General features: G+C 44.8%; 1 protein-coding gene across 4 annotated transcripts in view; it reads left to right on the top strand.

Annotated features, from left to right (window-relative positions):
• LOC146180432 (receptor-type tyrosine-protein phosphatase T-like) overlaps nt 1-21,669 on the top strand; it is a 680,195-nt gene that overhangs the window by 134,447 nt on the left and 524,079 nt on the right. For 3 of the 4 annotated variants that reach the window (XM_084576027.1, XM_084576026.1, XM_084576025.1), the window contains exons 4-5: nt 5,374-5,516; nt 10,719-10,768. The exons of the other annotated variant lie outside the window; for it this stretch is intronic. In XM_084576027.1, the coding sequence (XP_084432153.1) occupies nt 5,374-5,516; nt 10,719-10,768 (193 nt within the window). The remainder of the gene's footprint in view (nt 1-5,373; nt 5,517-10,718; nt 10,769-21,669) is intronic. 4 annotated transcript variants of the gene reach the window in all.

Genomic DNA, 21,669 nt, shown 5'->3' with positions numbered 1-21,669 from the left:
AAAAATGGCAAAGAGTAGGTCGAGAAAGAAAAGTACAAAAAAGAAATTTAACACTAGGATCAGCTACATAAACATGCAAGGAGGTAGAAAAAGACCGAAATGGCTAGAGATAGAATAGCAGTTGAAGGATGACAAAATAGGTGTGTACGCTCTTTGCGAGACTCATCTCAGGGATCTAGAAAATCCGCCTTTTATAGAAGGCTACGTCTGGGAAGGGTGCAACAGAACGAGAACGGAAAAAAAGGGTGGAGGGGTAGGTATGTTGATACACCAGGGAACAAATTGGCAAATAATTAAATCATCTTGTAAAGAACACATCTGGGTTTCAGGAACAATTGCCGACATAAGGACATGGCTAGGTGGAGTTTATTTAGGAACAGGACATCAATGCAGGCAAGAAAACAAGGATCTTGTTGAATGTCTCAGTAACAATATAAGCTAGTTTGGAAACGGGGCCAATATTATTCTACTGGGGGACATGAACGGCCACATCGACGATTTGGATGGATACACGGAGTGTAACGGGAAGCTAATGCTAGATTTCTGTGAGCGACACGATCTGGTTATAGTAAATAGATAAATAAAATGTGAAGGCCAAATCACGTGAGAATTCCGCAACAGGCAGATGACCATTGACTATTGTCTAATGTCGCAGGAAATTTATAGCACAGTCACAAACATGAAAATAGACGAAGAAGGGGAGTGTAGTCTGGGAAGGGATCATAAACGTATTAGTCTGCAGATGGGGCCCTTGATGAAACGAGAAATGGAACTTAGACAAAACGTAAACGCAAAATTAAACGACTATAAAATAGCGCAGATAGCAGCAGACATAGAGGAAGCAATAGAGAAAAGCCCCATGGAAGACTAGAATTATGAACAGGTAGAACTACTCATAAGGAGGAAAATTCAGGAGGTTAAAGTAGCAAACCGCTGGAATGGAAAGAGGAAGCCACGGAGCTGGTGGAATAAGGAAATCAGGGAAGCTATTGAACAACTACGGGCTGCTTCAAGGGAACATCGAGTGGTAAAGAAAGCACAGGTATCTCAGGAGGAAATCGACCAAAAATGGAGTTATATCGACAAAAGAAACTTGAGGTACAGGCCCTCGTCCTAAGTAAAATAAAGCAGTCCACCGATCGCTGGATGGCTGACATACACGATGCCTCTAGAGGCGGAGCAAGAAAATTCTGGAACCATATAAGCTGGCTAGGGAAGAAGAATCAAAGAAAGCAGGATCGGATTCAAGATAACGAGGGAAATCGTTTAAAGGGAGACAACGCAGTGAACTACATTACATCAGTTATAGCCGAGTCATTTAGGAGCGACGATAGGGCAATCTCCGTAAATCAGGAAGCAACACAAGGTAGCAGAATACAAAGCAGCTTAGAACTGACCAATCTAAACTGGAAAAAGGCAGAAAAAAATGTTCCTAAAAACACATCTACAGGAATAGATGGAATTCCGATCAAGCTGATTAATGAACTCGGTCCAAAAAGTAAGGAAACGTTGTTAAAAGCACTGGAAACAGTCATAACGAATAAGCAAATTCCGGACAGCTGGCGGCACAGTAAAATGAATTTGATTTATAAAGGGAAAGGAGACAGGATGCACATAAAATCCTACAGGCCGATTACCATAACATCTGTTATGTACAGGTTAGCCATGCAGGCGGTGAAGTTAAAGGTGCAAGCATGGGTAGAGAGTAACAAGATACTCGGAGAACTTCAGTACGGCTTTAGAAATGGTAGGCGCTTAGATGATAGCCTGTTCGTGCTTAACCAATGTATCGTAATATCTAGAGTGGAAAATAGACCTTTGTATTTGGCCTTCCTGGACATAAACGGAGCGTACGACAACGTTAGCAGGGAACTCCTGTGGAACATATTAAAAGAAGAAGGTATCGGTTATGAGATAATAGAGTTCCTACAGGAAATATACCGGGATAACAAAGTAGAAATTACGTGGGAAGGGATAAGAAGTACGGAGGATGTCAAATTATGCAAAGGATTAAGACAAGGCTGTCCTCTATCACCGGTGCTGTTCATGCTTTATATGATTACCTGGAACGGAGGATACAAGACAGTAACCTAGGTTTTAACCTATCATATAGATTAGGTGGAAAGGCGGTAGAGCAGCGCCTCCCCGGTTTGATGTATGCAGACGATATTGTGCTGCTAGCTGAGAGTCTGGAAGAATCGCAAACTCTAGTTAAGTATTGCGGAGACGAAGGGGACGCACTAGGCTTCAGTTTCAGCGCAGTTAAGTCGGGGTTGATGATTTTCAACGGCTCAACTGATCAGGGTCTTAAAATACAAGGCCTTGAAATACCTAGAGTAGCATAATATAAATATCTGGGGGTATGGGTAAACGAAGGATTGGCATACATTGGAAAGCATGAGCAATCGCTTAAGGCCAAAGGGCGAGGAATGCCGGTATAATGAAGCATAAGGCATTGTGGGGATACAATAGGTATGAGGTATTGAGGGGTATTTGGAAAGGAATATGGTGCCCGGACTTACTTTCGGAAATGCGGTTTTGTGCCTAAAATCAGAGGTACAGTCGACATTAGAAACAAACCAAAGATCCGTTGGACGATTAGCACTTGGTGCCCACGGCAAAACTACAAATGAGGCGGTACAGGGAGATATGGGCTGGGCATCTTTCGAAGTACTGGAAGCTCAGAGTGAAATATTATATGAGGAACGCCTGAGGAAATTGGACAGTAACAGATGGGCAGCTAAAGTATTTAAATACCTGTACCTAAAAAGCGTTGACTCAGAATGGAGGAAAAAGAACTAGGAAACTAACTAGTAAGTATGCTAGTAAGAAGGACGGAGAAATAAAGAGCATTAAGCAACAGGTGAAAAACACAGAAGGTAAAAATTGGATAAATTCGATGGAAAAGAAACAGAGTGTGGAATTATACCGAAAGTGGAAAATGCAGATCAGGAAGGAAGATTTCTTTGATAACTCAAGAGGCAGTGCCCTACTTTTTGAAGCTAGATCAGGGTGCCATAGAACACGCAGCTGCAAAAAGAAATTTAACAATGGAGATGACGCATGTGCTGTATGTGGAAATTCCAGTGAAACAATTGACCATATTATACTCCAATGTAATGGTATCTATCCGGAAGTTGATGCAGGCGCAATCACTGTTCCTGAAGCTCTGGGGTTTAGAGATACCAGGGACCGGGTGAATAAACCGGCGGTGGAAACTAGCAAAAGACTACTGGAAGGTTGGTGGCTTAAAAGCAGAGAAGTGACATAATGTTAGTAATGTAGGAACAAAATTTAATAAATAGAATGATGGTTTAGTTAACCATTCTAAATCAATAATTAAGATATAGGGAGAAAAATGGGCATGATAGCTACTGCCAGCACCCCGTTTCAAAGGGGACGCTCCTATATTCCATCCATCCATCCATCCATCCGTCATGCCATCTGCGTAAAGCGGGCGCCTTCAGCTACACGTTGCAATGCCGCCTACCGCGAAGGCCGCTCGCCGAAATGAGCGGATGAAGCAACGGCGAGCTGCGGAGACCCATGAAGAGTGTGAAGAAAGACTGGCTAAGCGGCGTGTTCAGTATGCGGCTCGGCGACAACGTGCAGCCTCTACTGCCGAAGCTACTGAAGAAACTATAGAAGTACGCCCTGTGTTGATGAGTATGCTTAGCGCTATGAATAGTGATGCTGAAATGAGTAGTGTATCTGTGTCTAGTGCTGAACGTTGGAACCAAGTAACACAATGTGCCTTTCGTTTGTAAAACGAGTGTAACCAAGCACCACCTCCCGTCACACCACCAGCTGAACCAGGGGGCAGCCACAGGCTATTGCTTTCGTAACTACCAGGCTTAACCAAGCTAAGCCCCAGCTAATTTTTTTCTGTCAGCTTGCACAGTGTTGACGTTAGAGAAATAAGCCGAAAGTTGGTGAGGTCCGTCGGTGGCTTCCCTTGTTTTGGAATTGGGATCCCAATGGCTGATTTCCATGTCTCGGGTTTGTTTTGGTAATTAATTGTGTCCAGAAGTTGAGGGAGCACAGCGTTACACAGGTTCTTGTATACTTCGTATGGAATGGCACACGAACCGAGTGATGTCTTCCGTTTAGCCTCATCTATTGCCGCAAGCAACTCAGGTATGGAGAACGGACTGGCAATACCACCGGTATCGTCTGCTGTTGGCAGTAGGTCTATGTGTGCTGGAATCCCAGAAAGCTAGAAATGGTAGTTGAAGGAGAGAACACATCATACTGTGGAAAAAACTTCCGTGCCGCTTCTCTGGCGAAATCGTCCGGATGCAAGTTAGCTGCGGCAGTCGCTGCGTCGGGACGACGGCGATCTTGTTCCATTTCCCGGAAAGTTCAGCGGAGAGATGCATTTGATCAACTGGTATTACCTGTTGATTAAATTGATTACCAGCCAGTATACTACTGCCGTAGTGCTAGATCCCGTTCATACTTGATAGCCTTAGCTGTACTATGGTTCCCCCTTGTACGTGCCTGAGCTGATGTAGGGTCTCGTGAGGCTGCCAACTCGGCTTGTCGGCGAGCAGCCCACTAGTTGTAAGAACCGCTAAAGAACCGCTCTCGTACCCTCCCTGTACAAAAAATATTTTTAATCATCATCATTCCGGGATTCTGCTTCTTTGTCAAAACACTAAACAAGCTGAATGCGAAAAAATTGAGTGTCGTTTGGAGAACCGTGTACATACAGAATTGGCTTCAGAAAGACAGCAGCAAGGAAGGTTTCACTCAGCGACGGCAGATGAATACAGCACTTCTAGTCCAGCTTGTATAAAAGAGCCCTAATTAAGTAGCACTGACGAAAAGTTTACCTTAAAACGGAATTCTAACGTAACAATGCAACGGCGAGTGATGCCTGAAATTCGGACACCCATCCCTGGAATGGTCCCAGCGGTGCAAGTCGCAGGCAGCTGATACGTCGCGTCGATGGTTCGTGGCATCTCGCGTTTCTTTACGGCATGGCTAATTTCTCCGCATCCAGGCACCTAATAGAGATTAGTATTTGTGCTACTTAGCGCGTAGCATTAAAATTTCACGAGAGAAATCTTAATTTTTGGTGCATCCCACTGTTTGCTGAAGGCTGTAAATATTTTTGGGTGGCTTCGCATTAATTATTTTGAAAATCTGATTGGGCAGCGCACAGTAGGAGTTTGCCGTTAATGTTAACAGCGAGCGTAACTCGTCATCATGTTTATTCTTTTATCGACGAAAAGTTCTGATTCATTATTACAGTGCGCCCCTTCGTTCTAGATGTCCAAGAAAGCTTGGCAGGTACTGTGCGCTGTGAGCCAGGGATCAATATTGAGCTTAACTGGAGTAATTCAATTCATCTTTATCTTTTATTTAAAGAATTCATCGATCTGCAGAAGTGCTCTTCACGACTTGCGGGTATCAGCTTGGGACACGACAGCACAGACCGTGTCTTTCGTCGCCTTCAAAGAAGAGCGTGTTGATTTTACAGGATCCCTGCGATATGGGGTCATTTCCGAAAGGTAAGAAGACTCTTTCTCTGCTCTACTTGAACATTAGGCATGAGGTACCTGCGGCGCTTCCACATGAGTGTATTCAAAATATGTAGCCACGGACCACAGCAGAACTTGGACAGGAGACATGTGAAAGCGTGGCCTTTGCTACTGTTACTTTTACAACGCTAGACGCGCCGTCGAGTTCAATTTTCGTCTTATATTTGTATGTTCGTGCTTAAATTTTATTTCATTCCTTTCTCATTCTTACCGTCTTGAATTGTTTATTTGCCTAAACACCCTGCCGCGTGCTAGACGAGGATAATTGGGCTCGCAGGATGTCGGCGTAGAGTAGTGGTTAGCGGGGACACAGAAGGATGGTAGTTCCATTCCTGCGTCTGTGTTTTTTTTTGTTCTTAAATATCAGTTCGGAGGTTACACCGTGACTATATAGGAGTGAGGATTAGTTTTGGGTCAGTTTGGACTTGTTATTCATATCAGCCAGAACATTTCCTCCACTCACGCGACTTCTTATACTTCGTCTCACAACATATCTGCAGCACTACGAAAGGCAGGGGAGCACTTGCAATTGTGCTCCTAAGCGCCTCTCGCCTCTGCACGCTGTAATAGAGAGTTGTGCTCCTGCTGTAACCCCCGCCAATTTATTTATTTATTTTATTCATTTACGCAACACTGCGAACTGAAAGGAGAGGGTACATACATTGGTTAACAAACATTATTCATTGAGAACAAAAATAGAAATAGTTAACAATAACACAAGTAGACAGTCAGAGAAAAAGTACAATATTAGGAAGAACATCCCGTGATCACAGCAACAAATACGACGAAGCACTCGGTAATTCTAATCATAATCATCGTTTTAACTGTAAAGACACACGAAGTCACCACAGTGAATTGATGAGAGGTGAATCTTGAGGCAAGGAATTTCAATCAGATATTGTTTTGGGGAAGAACGAAAATGACTATGTTTATGTCTGGAAGGTCTGGCTGTGTCTCTTTCAAAATTGTCATGTGGCTGAATACCTAGATTTTGTAAATACAGAGATCGAAAAAAAACAAAGCCGGGCAGCCTTTCTTCTTTCTGCCAATGGTTCGAGTGCCGCTTGCTGTTACATGGCTGTCGGGGAGTCCCTTCGCGTTTACCGACATATATAAATCTTACTGCTAATCTTTGGATGTTTGTTTCTATTTTTTCAATGCTGACAGTAGTGAAGGGCCCCCCTACTATGCTTGCATATTCAAGAGTAGGCCGAACAAATTAATTGCACGCTTGAATCCTGAGTGTACATGAAGAATCCCGTAATTTATGTTTTAAGAAGCCTAGCTTTTTCCTTGCAGAGGAGCAAATGTTGAAGATATGGGATGACCATTTCAGATTCGGTTTTAGGGTCACACCTAGGTATCTATATTCATTGTGTTGGGGCAACACAGGGAGGAGGACAGATACTGAGAGAGACAGAACAGATGCTTTGTATTTTTTCTTCCGTAAGCGTTTGATTTTTGGCTTTAAATGAATCAATTCACGAGTTATTCAAGGATTTATTCTTCCTATTTTCTTTATTTTTTTCTGGTAATAAGTTGCGTATGCAATAATCGCAAACGGATTTAAACTTCGCCCACAACGCATTTACCTTATCATCGTCGAACGATTAGAGGGCATCTTCCAGGTAATGCATAATACGTATTATCTGCCCCGTCAAAGTGCTTAAGAGTTTTGGATTTAGGAGTGCACCTTCAAGTTTGCGTGAAAGCATGCAGGTGAAAAACACCAGTTTGTGATCAGAAATGCCCTCGTGAACTTCAGGAATGTAATTTTTGATACCTGCAGAACATAGAATGAGGTCTATAATTGAAGACGTTCAACTAGTAGGCATGTAGCGGAGTGCGCGGTCTGGATTACATTAACGATATTTCAAGTAGAACTTCGAGCTGCGTGCATCGGGGGAACCAACCTCCGAGGTGTTCCAATCAATATCGGAAAGATTAAAGTTGCCTGCAATTATGGTATTCTGGTTTTAATAATTTTTTTTCTGGTAATCATACAGTTCCAGTAGATAATCTGGTCCCTCCCCAGGAGGCCTATAAATTCCAAAGATGATTATTGAGTTTTCTAAGCACATCAGCCTGCACGAGACATTTTCATGGTAAGTAGAAATACCAGGCAATCAAATAGAAGAGGATTAAGCTTTAACTCCCCTCATACAATGCTTTAGGACGTCAAACCCCACTAACCAACTACCCCTCATACAACGGCCCTTTCTGTAGCATGTACAAAAAGGCGGAACGACACAGCTGTCAGGAATGTTAGCATGAAGTCAGGTTTATGATATAATTGCCACGTGAGGATTATAGGAGAGAAATAAGTGCTCCAGTCTGTCTTGTTTGCTGCATAGACTTTGTGCGTTCAAGCATATAAACCGTAGGGATTTTTCCGCAACACGTGCGGTGTTAGTTGTCGGTCAATCCTGGGACCTGGTGTCTGCATTGCTCAGCATTAACCAGCAGATGTTTTGTTCGTCCCGTTCATAAATGTTGCCATTTACATGCAGTTTGTTGTGGACGATCTTAACTTTGTCATCGGGGCGTTTTTCATTCTTATAGGATTGTCATACCTGTTTCCTTATTTTTAAGGTTACCAGCGAGATGTCTTCCGATTGTGACACTCCGAAATCTTTCAGTTGGCGACCATTCGCAAGAACTGCTATTTTTTTCGTTATGATTGTAAAACCGAAGAATTACAGGCCTTGGTTGATTATGACGTTTTTTGCCATTATGTGTATTCGTTCAAGAGAATCAACATTCACTCCTAGTTTGTCCTTACAAACGTTTTAAAGAATCTTTTCCTCAAATCTGTTTCGTTTTGCTAGCATCTTCCTTTATTCCGAAGACTACTAAGTTGTTCCTGCGACTGCGGTCCTCATAATCTATCAGTTATTTTTCTTATGCAGCCAGGACATTCTGTAAGTGCTGTACTATTTCTTCGAGCTTTATTATCCTTTCTTCATTCGCTTTAGATACCGAGAGCACTTCGTCCAGCTTTGATAACTTTGCTATAATTTCTGCATGGGTAGCATCGCGCTTTTTGTCAGCCAGTTTAAGATTCTTTAATTCCGCCAAAATTGTGCTCAGCGTTGGCTCATCTTCACTGGCAACACCACGATTCGTTTCAACATCCCCACATAAGAAGTAATAAAATAAACCAGCAATCATCAAGAATGAATGTGCACAACTGTGGGAACGGCAACATTACAAGAGCATAGCAATTGGTACGAAAACTACGGTACGTATTGTGAAAACTGACCTGCACAACAAGCCATGCAAAATGTGCAATGTTTCGATGAACACTGCGATTCTCTCCAGGCGAGAGGCGTGTAGGAGCACAATTGCCTATTCTAGTGAGCGTGATTCTGATTGGACCGGGGTGCCTCTGCCTTTCGCAGTGCTGCAGATATATTGTGAGACGAAGTATAGGGAAATGCGGAGGCGCCTGCCCACGTTCACTCCTGAAATAGTGTGCGCAGCTCCTGAAAGCCTGCGCCATTGAGCAACTGGGGCATACGACAGTGTATTATTCAAGACATGGTGGTTTTAGGAGGGACATTGTAAGGAACAACACAAATACATTACAAAGGCAACACTAGGCTCTCCTTGACTCTTTCCTTATTTTTTACCGTGTTGGTATAAGCTTGCGTTATTTCAGCTAACGGTATTTCAGTTAGCTGAAACAGAATCTGCTTTAATTTTTTTATTTGTAATATAGAAAAATGCATAATGAAATAGCTAAGCGGATATACAATTGTGGAAGGTTGCTGCAGTTGCAAATGTGTTGTACAAATACGGTAAAGCACTATTTATCGCAAGAGTAGGCTAAACCCTCCGTGAAAAAGGACTATTATTCTAAAGCGAAGTAATACAAGAGTGCATATCAAGTTTAATGAACTGAAAATACACTTGCACGGCCGGGGCAGACGCGCTGTTCTACTTAACGGAAAATATGCAATGTGCTTTGCTGTACTGAAAAGTGTGAATCCCGATGACAGATGACTTCCGGCAAAATTTACTTTCATCTCAATATCAACATCAATATCAATTTCATCTCATTTAAACAATATTATACCTTAAAACTTTGCAAGATCTTTCTATACTTTGTTAAGCAGCCATTGATTTACGTTCATATGCATCCCAAGCCGAAACGCAGAGTCACGTTCACTTCAGTCACTAGCGGCGTCAGTGGCATCAGTCAATCGCTGCTATCTGTTCCTCGCGCAACGTTCCTATGGGCAGCCTCCCGATAACTTAATTGCTCTCTTTATTTCTTCGGCCACAGATCTTCTTTCATGACTGCCAAGAACGGTCAGTGGAGTGTTTCTTGAAGCAATACGTGTGAGAAATTAGAAAAGTTGTCTGTAATTGTATATACGTGTCTTGCTCGAAATCTTTGCTTCAATCTATCGAAAAGGTGAAACAGCTGATGAGCTGCGCTGAAATTTTAGGAAGTAATGTAATCACCGGAAATTTTTTTTTGTGAGTTTGTTCGTCACTTCGGTCAGCAGTGTTGTGCATTTCTTTCCGCAACTATGCCGTAGTCCTAGGCTACCCAGGAGCCTTCCTCCCATTGATGTTGTGGCAAGCGTCCTTAACTGTATGATTATATCTGCCTCGCACAGTTCCGTGGTGTTTTTGTAGGCACCTCAGTTTAGGAAGTATTTCCGTAGGGGTGCAGTGGGATAGCCTCTGTCCTGCTTTATATGCATGCCTTATGATCCCCGCTATTTTCTTTTTCGACAGCTCTAGCTTGAGGGAGGGGGGGGGGGGGGGGGGCTGATACACACTATTGGGCTTATCACAATAGCCTGGACAATTCGGCACAAATTTTTCTCCTTTACCACTCGTCCCCTCTTATGTTGGATATTGGTCTTATCAACCTGGTTGTCATGTTAATTGTTAACTTAACGATATTCATTGTTGTGCACTCTTTCTATTGTCTTGAATTGCCGAGAAGCTTACGAGGCGCGAAAACCAGCCAAGATCCAAGTTGCAGCAGCGGCTACGGCGCAGACCAATGGCTTCGCTCTTCACATGGTTCATATATAGATAAACCTATACGTTTTTTTCTGTGCCTCACTGAATAATGACGTTATGACAAACTTGCTAAAAACTCTTAATCCAGAACTTGTTCAGTGTCAATAACGTAGTTTCCGTCTTTTCCAGTTGGTTTTTCCCCTCCTGGTATTTTCGGTTTCAATCTGCGCACATTACAGGTACGTTGTTATATTTCATTTTTCTCATTTTTAATTCATGCATGTCTGAGCGAATAGTTAGTAATCGTATTAACGGCGCAGCGTGTGGATGACGATGTAAAAATATTGTTCATAAAGTAGCGCTCTGCTGGTTCCTATATTTTTACGCTGCAGTTTCCGATATGTGCAAATATCAGCCGCCATCTTATTGCTTACGAAAGTGTTATTAAAAACGCTACAATAGGGCGCAGGTAATATCCAGAGTTTGTTATTTATAAGTTCTGCTGACAGTACGAATACTGCATCCGCCCACAAAACCGTCACAAGAAGGGTGTCGCTGTCCCCTGTCGAGCAGATGAGAAGTTATCCAGTTTAATGGTAGTTATGACCGTATGAGGTACCTTTTCTGCATTAATGCTGCTTTCCCGCGCTTAATTTCTTTCCAGGAGCTTATTGTGTTTGTAAGCTCAGTGAACTAAATTGTAAACCACGGATTAGGAGCTCAGCAGAATTTGGCGCCTGCACTTGTTAGAGAGAAGGTTCGGTTTGATTTGTAGTAGAAATGCGCACCTTAACCATTTTATCATCATTGCAGGGCGTTAGAGATAAAGATGGTAAGCGTAGAATGTCATCATCACAGCTATCGGTCTGTCTCTTTTTCCTTGGTGAAAAAGCTTGTGCTTCGCTCTTTTTTTTCACATACCTTGTACCAATACACCACCATTGCTTTCGCGTCAGTTATGACAACCATGCACTGTACTGAACTACATAAGCATATTGCTATATTTGTATACAGTGAAGTGATACGACGGGCAACCTGAAGCCAGCCAGGTGGGATGTTAAGCTCATGGATAGCAGCTAAGACATGAGTGGTATTCTGTATGAGAGATGAGATGGAAAGGTATATGAGGTAGGCTTAAAAATCAATATGCAGAAGACTAAGGTAATGTTCAACAGCCTCGGGAAGGAACAGCAGCTTACATTGGGTAGCGAAATACTGGAAGTGCTAGGCGAATATGTCTACTTAGGACAGGTAGTGACCGCAGATCCGGACCGTGAAAAGGAAATAACAAGAAGAATAAGATTGGGATGGAGCGCATTTGGCAAGCACTCGCAGATTATGACTAGCAGCTTACCGGTATCGCTCAAGAGGAAAGTATACAACAGTTGCATCTTGCCAGTACTCACCTATGGGGCTGAAACGTGGAGGCTAACCAAGAGAGTTCTACTTAAGTTGATGACAACCCAGAGGGCTATGGAACGAAAAATGGTAGGGGTAACATTAAGAGATAGAAAGCGTGCAGAGTGGGTCAGAGAAATAACTCAAGTTACCGACATTCTAGTGGAAATTAAGAAGAAGAAATGGACATGGGCAGGACATGTAGTGCGAAAAGGGGATAACCGATGGTCGCTGAGGGTAACAAACTGGATTCCAAGGGAAGGAAAGCGTAGCAGGGGGCGGCAGAAAGTTAGGTGGGCGGATGAGATTAAGAAGTTCGCAGGGGTCAAGTGGATGCAGCTAGCACAGAACCGGGTTAAGTGGAGAAATATGGGAGAGGCCTTCGCCCTGCAGTGGGTATAATCAGGCTGATGGTGATGATGATGATGATGCACAAAAATACGATCACGGAAAACGAGTAGACAGGACGGTACGACCGCACACTTCAGCTGTTGTTTATTCGAAAGGGTGGCAGGCTTACCTAGTCTTACGTTACATAGTTCTCGTGATAGTCCTTTTTGGGCACATACCTTCCCGTTGTCAGGAACTAAGTCGCTCTATAATGTATCTTGCTGAAAGATGGGAACTTGGTAGAAACATTGTTAATAAAGGAGTCAACTTATCCCTAGAGGTTTTCATCCAAATTCAGTGCATAGCTCAGCATGCGTACTTCGTCGAGCTTTCTTTCGCTTCCAATTTCAGTTTTAAGTTAGCGCTCGTCCTGAGTGCCTTTCTTGTCCTCGGCTGCCTCGCTCTAAGACTACCTGTAAATCATGTCGCACCGACTCACACAAAACTCTACTTTACTCACAAACTATTCTGACGTATTCGTAATAACTGTGCCACCACCTTTGACTGTCGGCTTTATAATAATTTCGGAAGATATCTCTAATTTGTTCACTGCTGCCTGTTCATGAGATGATAAATTGGGCCTGAAAGGTATTTTAAATGTTTAGGCTTCTAAGATTTTTCGAACGCATTTTTTAGAAAGGGTTAGAAAAGCTAATACTGATGCAGGTTTCAAAGTTTTTTTGACAGGCGGAGCCTAATTTCTCCCGCCCAGTTTGTATTTAGGAAACGACGTTCTACGGAATTAGCTCTACTCCATAAAAGGAATTTACTTTATCGCAATTTGAGGTTAGGATCATTCTTCTCGATATATATATTGATTTTACTAAAGCATTTGATTGCATCCTAGATTCTGTTCTACTTGATAAGCTTGAAACATGAAATTCGAGGGCACTGTTTAAAACTTATAAAATCTTACCTTGATAATCGCTATCAGTAGGTTGAAATAGACAATAGCCGCTCAGATTTGAAACATATCACCAGAGGCATTCCTCAAGGCAGTATTTTATGCCCGTTCTTGTTTATTGTGTATGTAAATGATGTAATAAATATCTATAGAGATGCGAAATACGCAATGTAGGCAGATGATGCCAGTATATTTTTTTCATCACCTGACTCCTGCAGCCTTCAGCTAGGAACGCGCTTACATTTGCTGGCTGTTCTTTCGGGAGCAAGAGCTCGGCATTTCTTCTCTGCTTTGTGCTCAGATTTACGGCCCTTTTTCATTTCTGAAGTCGAGCTACGGGATAAAAGAACTTTTAGACGGGCTAGATGGTTTTCAGCTTCAGACGACATCCTTAGCGCAAAAAAACACACGCACACGAGAGAAAAGGCGGGACAAGGGACAAGCGCTTGTCCCTTGTCCCGCCTTTTCTCTCGTGTGCGTGTGTTTTTTTGCGCTAAGGATGTCGTCTGGAGCTACGGGATTGTCGGTTCTTTTTCTTTATATGTTCTCTACATTCTCCGCACACTCCCCCCCCCCCCTCCAAATGAGTGCAACTCATTTTATGCCTGTTTCCAACGGATAGAGGAGCTGCACCGGTCGCCTTATGATGGCCCCGGGTGGCATCTTTCTCTGCTTTCATGCCTCTCGTGAGGCAGTCCGCTGGATTACTGTTTCACGCGCAATGCCGCCATCTCTCCGGGTTGGTGGCACTTTGTATCTCTGTCACTCTGTTTTGCACGAATGGTTTCCAGTTTTTCGCTTTCTAATCCAGTGAAGCGTAATCATCGAATCAGTCCAAAAGAATACATTCATTTGAGGATCAATTTCGCCTTGAAAGTAGGTGACCATGCGTGATCCAATTACAGCCGCCATCAGCTCCAACCGAGGCAGCGACAAGGCCTTCAGAGGCGCCACGCGTGACTTGGCAAGGATGAGGTTGACGCTCACCGTTTCGTTGTCTTCTCCGAGGTAGGCACAGCACCCGTAGGCCGTCGGACTTGCGTCGCAAAAAATGTGGAGCTGCCAGGAAACTTGGTCGTCCTGTACGATGCAACGTGGGAAGGAAATTTGTCTCAGGTTGGCGAGGTCTAAACACCAACTTCTCCATTCCGCTTCCAAGTCGCTCGGTAATTCGATACCTCTCTCCCGTAGCCTTTGGAAAAGTATCTTTGCCCGCACGACGAACGGTGTGACGAGGCCCAAGGGGTCGAATATTCTTGCCGACGCCTGCAGCACCGCGCGCTTCGACGCAGCTCCGCTAGTTAATGAGCTGGTCACACTGGCCAGGGATATTGCCATCTTGTCGTCAGCTGCGTTCCATTTCATTCCCAGGATCTTCTGTTCACCGTTCGAAGGTGTAGTTTCGTCGTCTCCAAGCTCCGCGCGGACTGCATCGGAATTCGAGGACCATTTCCTTAAGCACATGCCAGCGTCGCTCATTATGTCGGTGGCTTCAGCGGCTATTCTCAACGCCTCGTTTACTGTAGCCGCCCCCGTCACCAGATCGTCCACGTAAAAGGAGTCCTTCATGAGGCTCGCCGTTTTCGAAACTTCCTTTGTCGTGCATTGAAGGTGGTGGAGGATGGTAGCGGTCAGCAAATACGGGCTGGCTGTCGTACCGAACGGTACCCGAGTCATTCTCCATTCTTCGATATCCGGCAATGCTGACGGGTCAAGCGGCGGGCCTAACCAGAAGAACGGCAGGGCATCTCTATCCTCAGGCCGCACGCTTATCTGCAGAAATGCTTCCTCGATGTCTGCTACGAGAGCGACCTTGTGTAGGCGGAACCGCAAGAGAATCTGCACCAAATCACTGACGAAGTTAGGCCCTTTTTCCAAGTGGTCGTTGAGTGACCGTTTCCCCGGAGCGTGTGATGATGCGTCGAACACGACACGCAGCTAGCTTCGTCGTAGTTGCCTCACTACGTACGACTGGCTGATGTCGCATGTAATAAACTTTCCCAGTCACCCGCTCCGCATGCCCTGCCTCGAAATAACTCCTGATGGCGTCGTCGTATTGCTCAGCGAGTTCTGGATTGCGGCATAGTCGCTTTGTCAGGTTGTCGAGTCGCCGAATTGCCATATTTTTGTTGTCGTTGAGTTCTTTGGATGCGTCTTTCCATGGCAAGGCAACTTCATAGCGCTGACTTTTCTTTTCCAACTTTACCTTGCTCAGTGCTCTTTCGTCGTGTGTCTCTGGGGAATCTTTTATGCCGATGGCGTCTAGTTCCCAGAAATTCTGCAGCGTAGTGTGGGCCTGGTCTGCAGTTTCCAAGCCTAGTCTTAGTGTGGAAACATTGTTTGCGATTGCGAGGCTTGAAGTCACACTGAACGGTCCCTGAATCGTCCAACCAAACTTTGTATTCCCCGCTGCTAATCCTTCATTTTCGTTGCATCTTTGCACCTCTCCCGTTTGAAATTTCCAAAGGTGGTCGGCTCCAATTAGTAATCCAATACCTGGCACTGAAGACATGCCCGGATGGATCAGTCTGTCTGCGAGCAGTGCTCCTCGAACTTCCATCTTTTGCACAAAACTGTGATCTGAGGGTACCTTCCTGACGTCCCTGCCTATGAAGGGCACCTCAATAGCCTCTATTGCTATATCGTGATCTCCGTATTGGCTCCGAAGGCAAGCTTCTACCAGCCGGCAGCTTTGGACTTGCGCGGCCGCAGCACCAAAGGTGTTTAGGTGGAAGTCGGCCTTTCCTAAAACCTTCAAATCAAGTGTTTTTTATACATCTGCTCGAATGAATGTTTTTTGACTTCCACCGTCCAATACGCCCCGGATGTAGCCGTATTTGGTGCTATCCAAAGCAAAGGCACGGAAAGTCTGCAGTGCCGTCTCTTGCGTTTCTTCTGTTTTGGCTTCTGCATGCACATTAGTGGCGGTGATCTCTGTTGGTACGTCAGTTTTGCTTACTGCCCACTTGGGGTTGCACATTGAGGTAGCGAGTCTTTTCTCGCAATTCCTGCATTTTATCTTTCGCCTGCAGTCTTTTGCTCGGTGTCCCCACCTTGTGCATCGAAAGCACCTTTTCGCCCTGCAACTTTTTCTGTTTTTTCTTCGTTCGTCAGTGCAGCCTTGCAGATCTCTGTATCGTGCCTGTTCGAATCGCAAAATGCGCATTTCTCTGTTTTGCCTGTTTGCGCATAAAGAACAGCGGCACTCGGAGTCGGCTGCCTGGCGCGTTTGCCGAGGTTTTCCTTGTAAGACGGCTTCTCAAAAGGCGGGACCTTGCCTACATCGCTCTCGACACTCTGTTTCTACCAGCAGAAAATGTAGTACCTCCTCTAGCCTTCTCTCTGATCTGTCTGCTGCCTGCGTCGAGGCGGAGGACTGCTGCGCTGGTGACGCGGGACTACTATCGGGCGGCGACAATACATCTGTCTTGGTCGCTCGGCTGGCCAGGCGGTGAAACTCCACCACCATGTCACGCGGCAGCGCCGTCTGGATAATATTGCAAAGCATTGCGCAGTAAGCATGCTTGGTGTGTGTGTGTGTGTGTGTGTGTGTGTGTGTGTGTGTGTGTGTGTGTGTGTGTGTGTGTGTGTGTGTGTGTGTGTGTGTGTGTGTGTGTGTGTGTGCGTGCGTGCGTGCGTGCGTGCGTGTGTGCGTGTGTGCGTGTGTGTGTGTGTGTGTGTGTGTGTGTGTGTGTGTGTGTGTGTGTGTGTGTGTGTGTGTGTGTGTGTGTGTGTGTGTGTGTGTGTGTGTGTGTGTGTGTGTGTGTGTGTGTGTGTGTGTGTGTGTGTGTGTGTGTGTGTGTGTGTGTGTGTGTGTGTGTGTGTGTGTGTGTGTGTGTGTGTGTGTGTGTGTGTGTGTGTGTGTGTGTGTGTGTGTGTGTGGACTTTATTCGGAGGAAGCTTGAGGTAGCCGGAGCAACCTCACGCAAACACTAGGTGGGCTCCTCATTACAGAAGCCCATTGGCGACCGCTGCGGCTCGGGCTCGGTGGACCAGGGCCTTCTGGCTTGCCAGATCGGAGCAGCCGAGCAGGGCTGCCTCCAAGTCCTCCCGGGTGGGGTTGGGTTTGGGGGTGAGGTTCGGGGTTGACTGACATGCCCACACCATGTGGAAGATGTCCGAAGACTTCTCCGCACAGTGCAGGCACTTTCCTGTAGAGGCCGGATCAAAGTGTTTTAAAACTGCCGGGCACAGCAGCGTTTTGGTGTAAAGGCAGAGGAGTGTGCGTTCCTCCACCTTTGTAAGGCCCTTACAAGGCTTAGGATAAATTGCATGGCCGAATTAAAATAATTCAGTAATTTCTCTGAAAGTGAGAGCCGGATTGTGTTCGAGATCCGTATCATAAGGGTCTGAAGGCGTTGCCCGGAGAGTGAGCGCGCGGGCGGCGGCGTCGGCCGTTTCATTGCCTTCGAGGCCCATGTGAACTGGAGCCCATACAATCGTTAGAGACGCGGGGGCTGCGAGGTAGTCACTGTTTTGAAGGATGCGGTGCGCAAAGAGGGGAATGTTTAATATTTCTGCAGGGCCCTCTCGAGTCGGTGATGATGACTCGTGAGTCCTTGTCTGCGGCGGCTAAAGCGATGGCAACTTCTTCCGCATGTGTTATGGTCACTCCAAGAGCCGTTAACCCGCAAATGTGGGCTTGAACAAGATCGTAGAGTCGGTGAAGTCCATCTCCTGATGACGACACTGGCGGTAGCGTCCTTAATTTGGCCAGGTGTTCTTGTTCGATTAGCCCATCGTCGCCGAAACGGCGCTGCAGTATCTGTACCGCGTCGTCATAGCAGGCCTCAGTTGCCTGCAATCCTTTTACTGCCGATGCGGCAGGCGCGGTGCGGAGGCTCTTTAAGTAATGAAATTTCTCCGCTGGGCCTGATTATCATGCAGCGCTTCGCGGAAACATTCCCAAAACTATTGCCAGTTGGCAAGCTCACCATTGAAAGACAGGAGCTGCAGCTTCGAAAGCCTAATTGCAGTGAGTCTGGGCGTCGACACGGACGTTTGCGGCGATTCGGCGTTGTGTTCAGACGCAGTCTGTTGTGAAGCTGCGATTCGAGCCCTCAGTTGGCCGATGAGGTTTATGGCCCGGTCGTCGTATTCGACGCTTTCTGTAAACTCGGTCTCGAACGCTTCCTCCGGTAGATAGTTCTCCAACTCGTCGTTGATCTTCCGCAGCTCATCATTGCTGACTTCCAGTCTGTGAAGCAGAGCTGTCAACTGTTGGACATTGGCTGACGGCAGTGCTGTTGTGGCCTCGTTGATGATAATCGTGTTCTGCCCTCGTCGACTTCGCCTCGAGCTTTTCCATTTTGGGTCCGTCGTGGTCTTTTCGGATTTCGCCACTATCTTCTCATCCCGGGTTTCGGCACCATGTAGTAGTTGTTGATTTGATATTATATTGAACTTTGTTGCTACAACTTTGAACTTAAGGGGATTCGAATAAAAGTGAAGAAATCACACGCGGACAAAAAGGGTTTAACGGTAACAAAAACACTGGATAAATTCAGCAAAGTTTACACGCGTCTTTCTCCGACGAAGGGTGCGTTCCGCACTGTCCCGTCCGCTCTTCTCTCACTCTCTCTCTCTCGGCCAGTCGTTCAGAGCAGGACTCGCACCCCGCACGTGCGCACAGCCTCCTCGTCGCCGGCCCAGGCTCCTCCTTCTCCTCAGCGGGGTGCCACGCCGACCCTTGTTTTCAATCGCGCGTTCCCCGGTCGTTCCGGGAAAGTGGACCATGCCGTCTTCGGTTTGTAACTTGAGACCTAGAAACGCGCTGACATTTGCTGGCTGTTCTTTCGGGGGCAAGAGCTCGGCATTTCTTCTCTACTTTGTGCTCAGATTTATGGCCCATTTTCGTTTCTGAAGTCGAGCTACGGGATGGTCGGTTCTTTTTCTTTATATATTCTCTACAGTTCTTGTTTATAAAACCCTCTTTTTTGGTACGTGGTTCCGCATTACGTACGAATTTAGAGAAGATACATGTATAGCAGACAAAATTTGTCCGAGCCCTATTTAACTCACCTTACAATGCCCACACATTAGACTTATTTCCGAAAGCACATATAATACCCGTGTTTAACCTTTATAACTACAAGTTAAGTCAATCGTTTAAACAGGAGGCAAAAGAAAATATAAAGTTTCTTCATGAATTATCTAATCTTACCAGGAACACACATTCTTATGTCACAAGATGCACAGAACAGTGGAAGGTGGTTACTCCACGAGCTGATTATTCTTGCCAACACTTCTAAATTCTTTTCAAAAATTTGGTCTGGATTTTCATACATGTCATGTGAACTTTTTATTAACTATGCTTTCTAAAATAGCTAAGCAGCAATTTTCAGATGATTTGTCTCTCTTTATGATTTTATTTTTTTTTTCCACATATTTTCGCATGAAGTCAGGTGCTATGTATGTCTGCTTTCTTTTCTTTCGTTGCTTGCCTTGTAAAGGAGGCTGCGGGCTCTGTCAAGTCGCTAGCTTCTAAAGCGACGTTTACCCGCTGTCCCCTCTATCATTGATAGAAATAAAGAGATTATTATTATTATATATTGCTCCTCGCCTTTATATACATGTCTAAGATATTTATCACATTGCACTGGAGAGGTCCTGTGCTTCGACGAAGTGCTGCTATTTTTTACGCGCTGAAGTTACGTGGAAGCAAAGTAATTTACTTGCCCAAAAGCTCATTTTACTAAAGCATATCTCGAAGTCTCAGGCTGAGTGCAAACTTTTCTAGGTATATAACAAGAGTAAATTCGTTATATCCATGTACCGGATGCAGGGCAAAAGTTCAGGAGAATGGAAAGTTGGGCTAGTTGAAAGCTGCTCATGATCGCCTGTCACATGGGTTAAAACACGCCGCAAAAAGATATGATGTAAAAATAGCCCTATCCGCCCCTTTGAAATTAGGAAAATTCTGTCATCTTGTGCAAAGAAAGGCAGAAAATGTAGCCAATGATTCCGGCACTTTCAAAGTAAAGCATAGAGCAAGGTTTGTGCGTGGTGAATCTGGTCTGGTGTACGAAATTCCTTTTCTCTGCGGCTTGGCTTACATAGGAAGAACCGGGCGATGTTTAAATATTCGACTTCGTGAACACAAAATTGTTAGCTCTTCTGGGGTGAGTGAACACCTGCGAGATTGTAATAATTGCAGCCCTATCTGTGAAGATACACAGGTCATATTTTGTCATCATTATCAAAGAACCACAGAGGTGATGGAAGCGTTATTACTTCGTATGGTAACTGCGTAAGCAAGCCTTCGGTTTCACTATCTAAGAGAGAAATAGGATATCTGCGAAGATTTTGAAATTGTTTTCTTCTTCTCTTGGATTTGTTAACTGACTATATCTTGCTCATATTTTAGAATTCGTAATTTTTCCCAATAAACCAGTTGTGAAAACGGCGCTTGTCTTGTTTTATTCTTTCCGTCTGCGCCCTCTTATCTATCATGAAGGCAAAAGTTAATCCCATGCGACAAAAGATTCATTTCGGCGCTAGGGAGGCTAGCGCTTGATAGATGGACAATTTTGGCGGAGGGTGGCGGTAGCGGTTCATTTATGGTATGGTATTCTTTTACATTTTACATTTCTCATCTCTGCACTGTTTTTCTTATCGTATTCGTGCAATATTGCTGGCCCACTATATTGCTATATTGATGTATGCTAGAGGCACCAAGGCGGTTTTTTTTATTTCGTTAGGATTTTGCTGTCGACATGTAGAAATACCCACTAGGTCAAGTGCTGCCGAATTTAGAAACATTTGCCATCTATCTTTTTTAAGGACGGTCATTTTAGACGTTGCTGAGTGCGTAACAATTCTAAAGCAGTTTTGCGCGGCGGCAGCATATTTCTTTATTCCTCAAATGTCCGGGGACATTAAGAAGGTGTGGGCAGCAAAATGCAATTAACTGTAATGCAGATGATCTTCGAAGTCTGTTTTGTAGTTGTTAAAGTTGATGATAGTTCCCACTTCCGATGGAAGGCCATTCCAGTCTCGGGCTGTTTTCAAGAAAAAAAAAAGATAATATGTTTTCGGGATTTCACTGGAAAGGTGGCGTTAGGGTGACAGTTACGAAAAATGCTGAGCGCGTGTGGTAAAAGAAGCTTCCGGATAAAAGGTATGATTAAATTTATGATATAAATACTAGCGATCTTGAGGAGACAGGCCGATGTACGATGATTGAGCTGAGATTTAAGTGCGGAGGCGCTGGTGCGATATGGTCGGAACAAATACATTTTGCGGAGTGATTATGAACAGACCATTGGATTAACGCGCTCAAATAGATTAGTATACATCCAATGCTTAAACATTTATTGTACAATGTTCCGTTCTATTCACACATAACCTATTGCCTATTAGGTTGGGGGAACACAACCAAGCGCAGTTTGCTCATAAGTATCCGCGGGATAAAGCGATTTTGTGACGTCATCACTTGATGATACCATG

Source organism: Amblyomma maculatum, chromosome 8 (genome assembly GCF_055883805.1).
Source record: "Amblyomma maculatum isolate TAMU_Amacu chromosome 8, ASM5588380v1, whole genome shotgun sequence".
Classification (NCBI taxonomy): Eukaryota; Metazoa; Arthropoda; class Arachnida; order Ixodida; family Ixodidae; genus Amblyomma; species Amblyomma maculatum.
The sequence above is the reverse complement of the archived record's forward strand: the minus strand, read 5'-3'. Positions and strand labels throughout refer to the sequence as shown.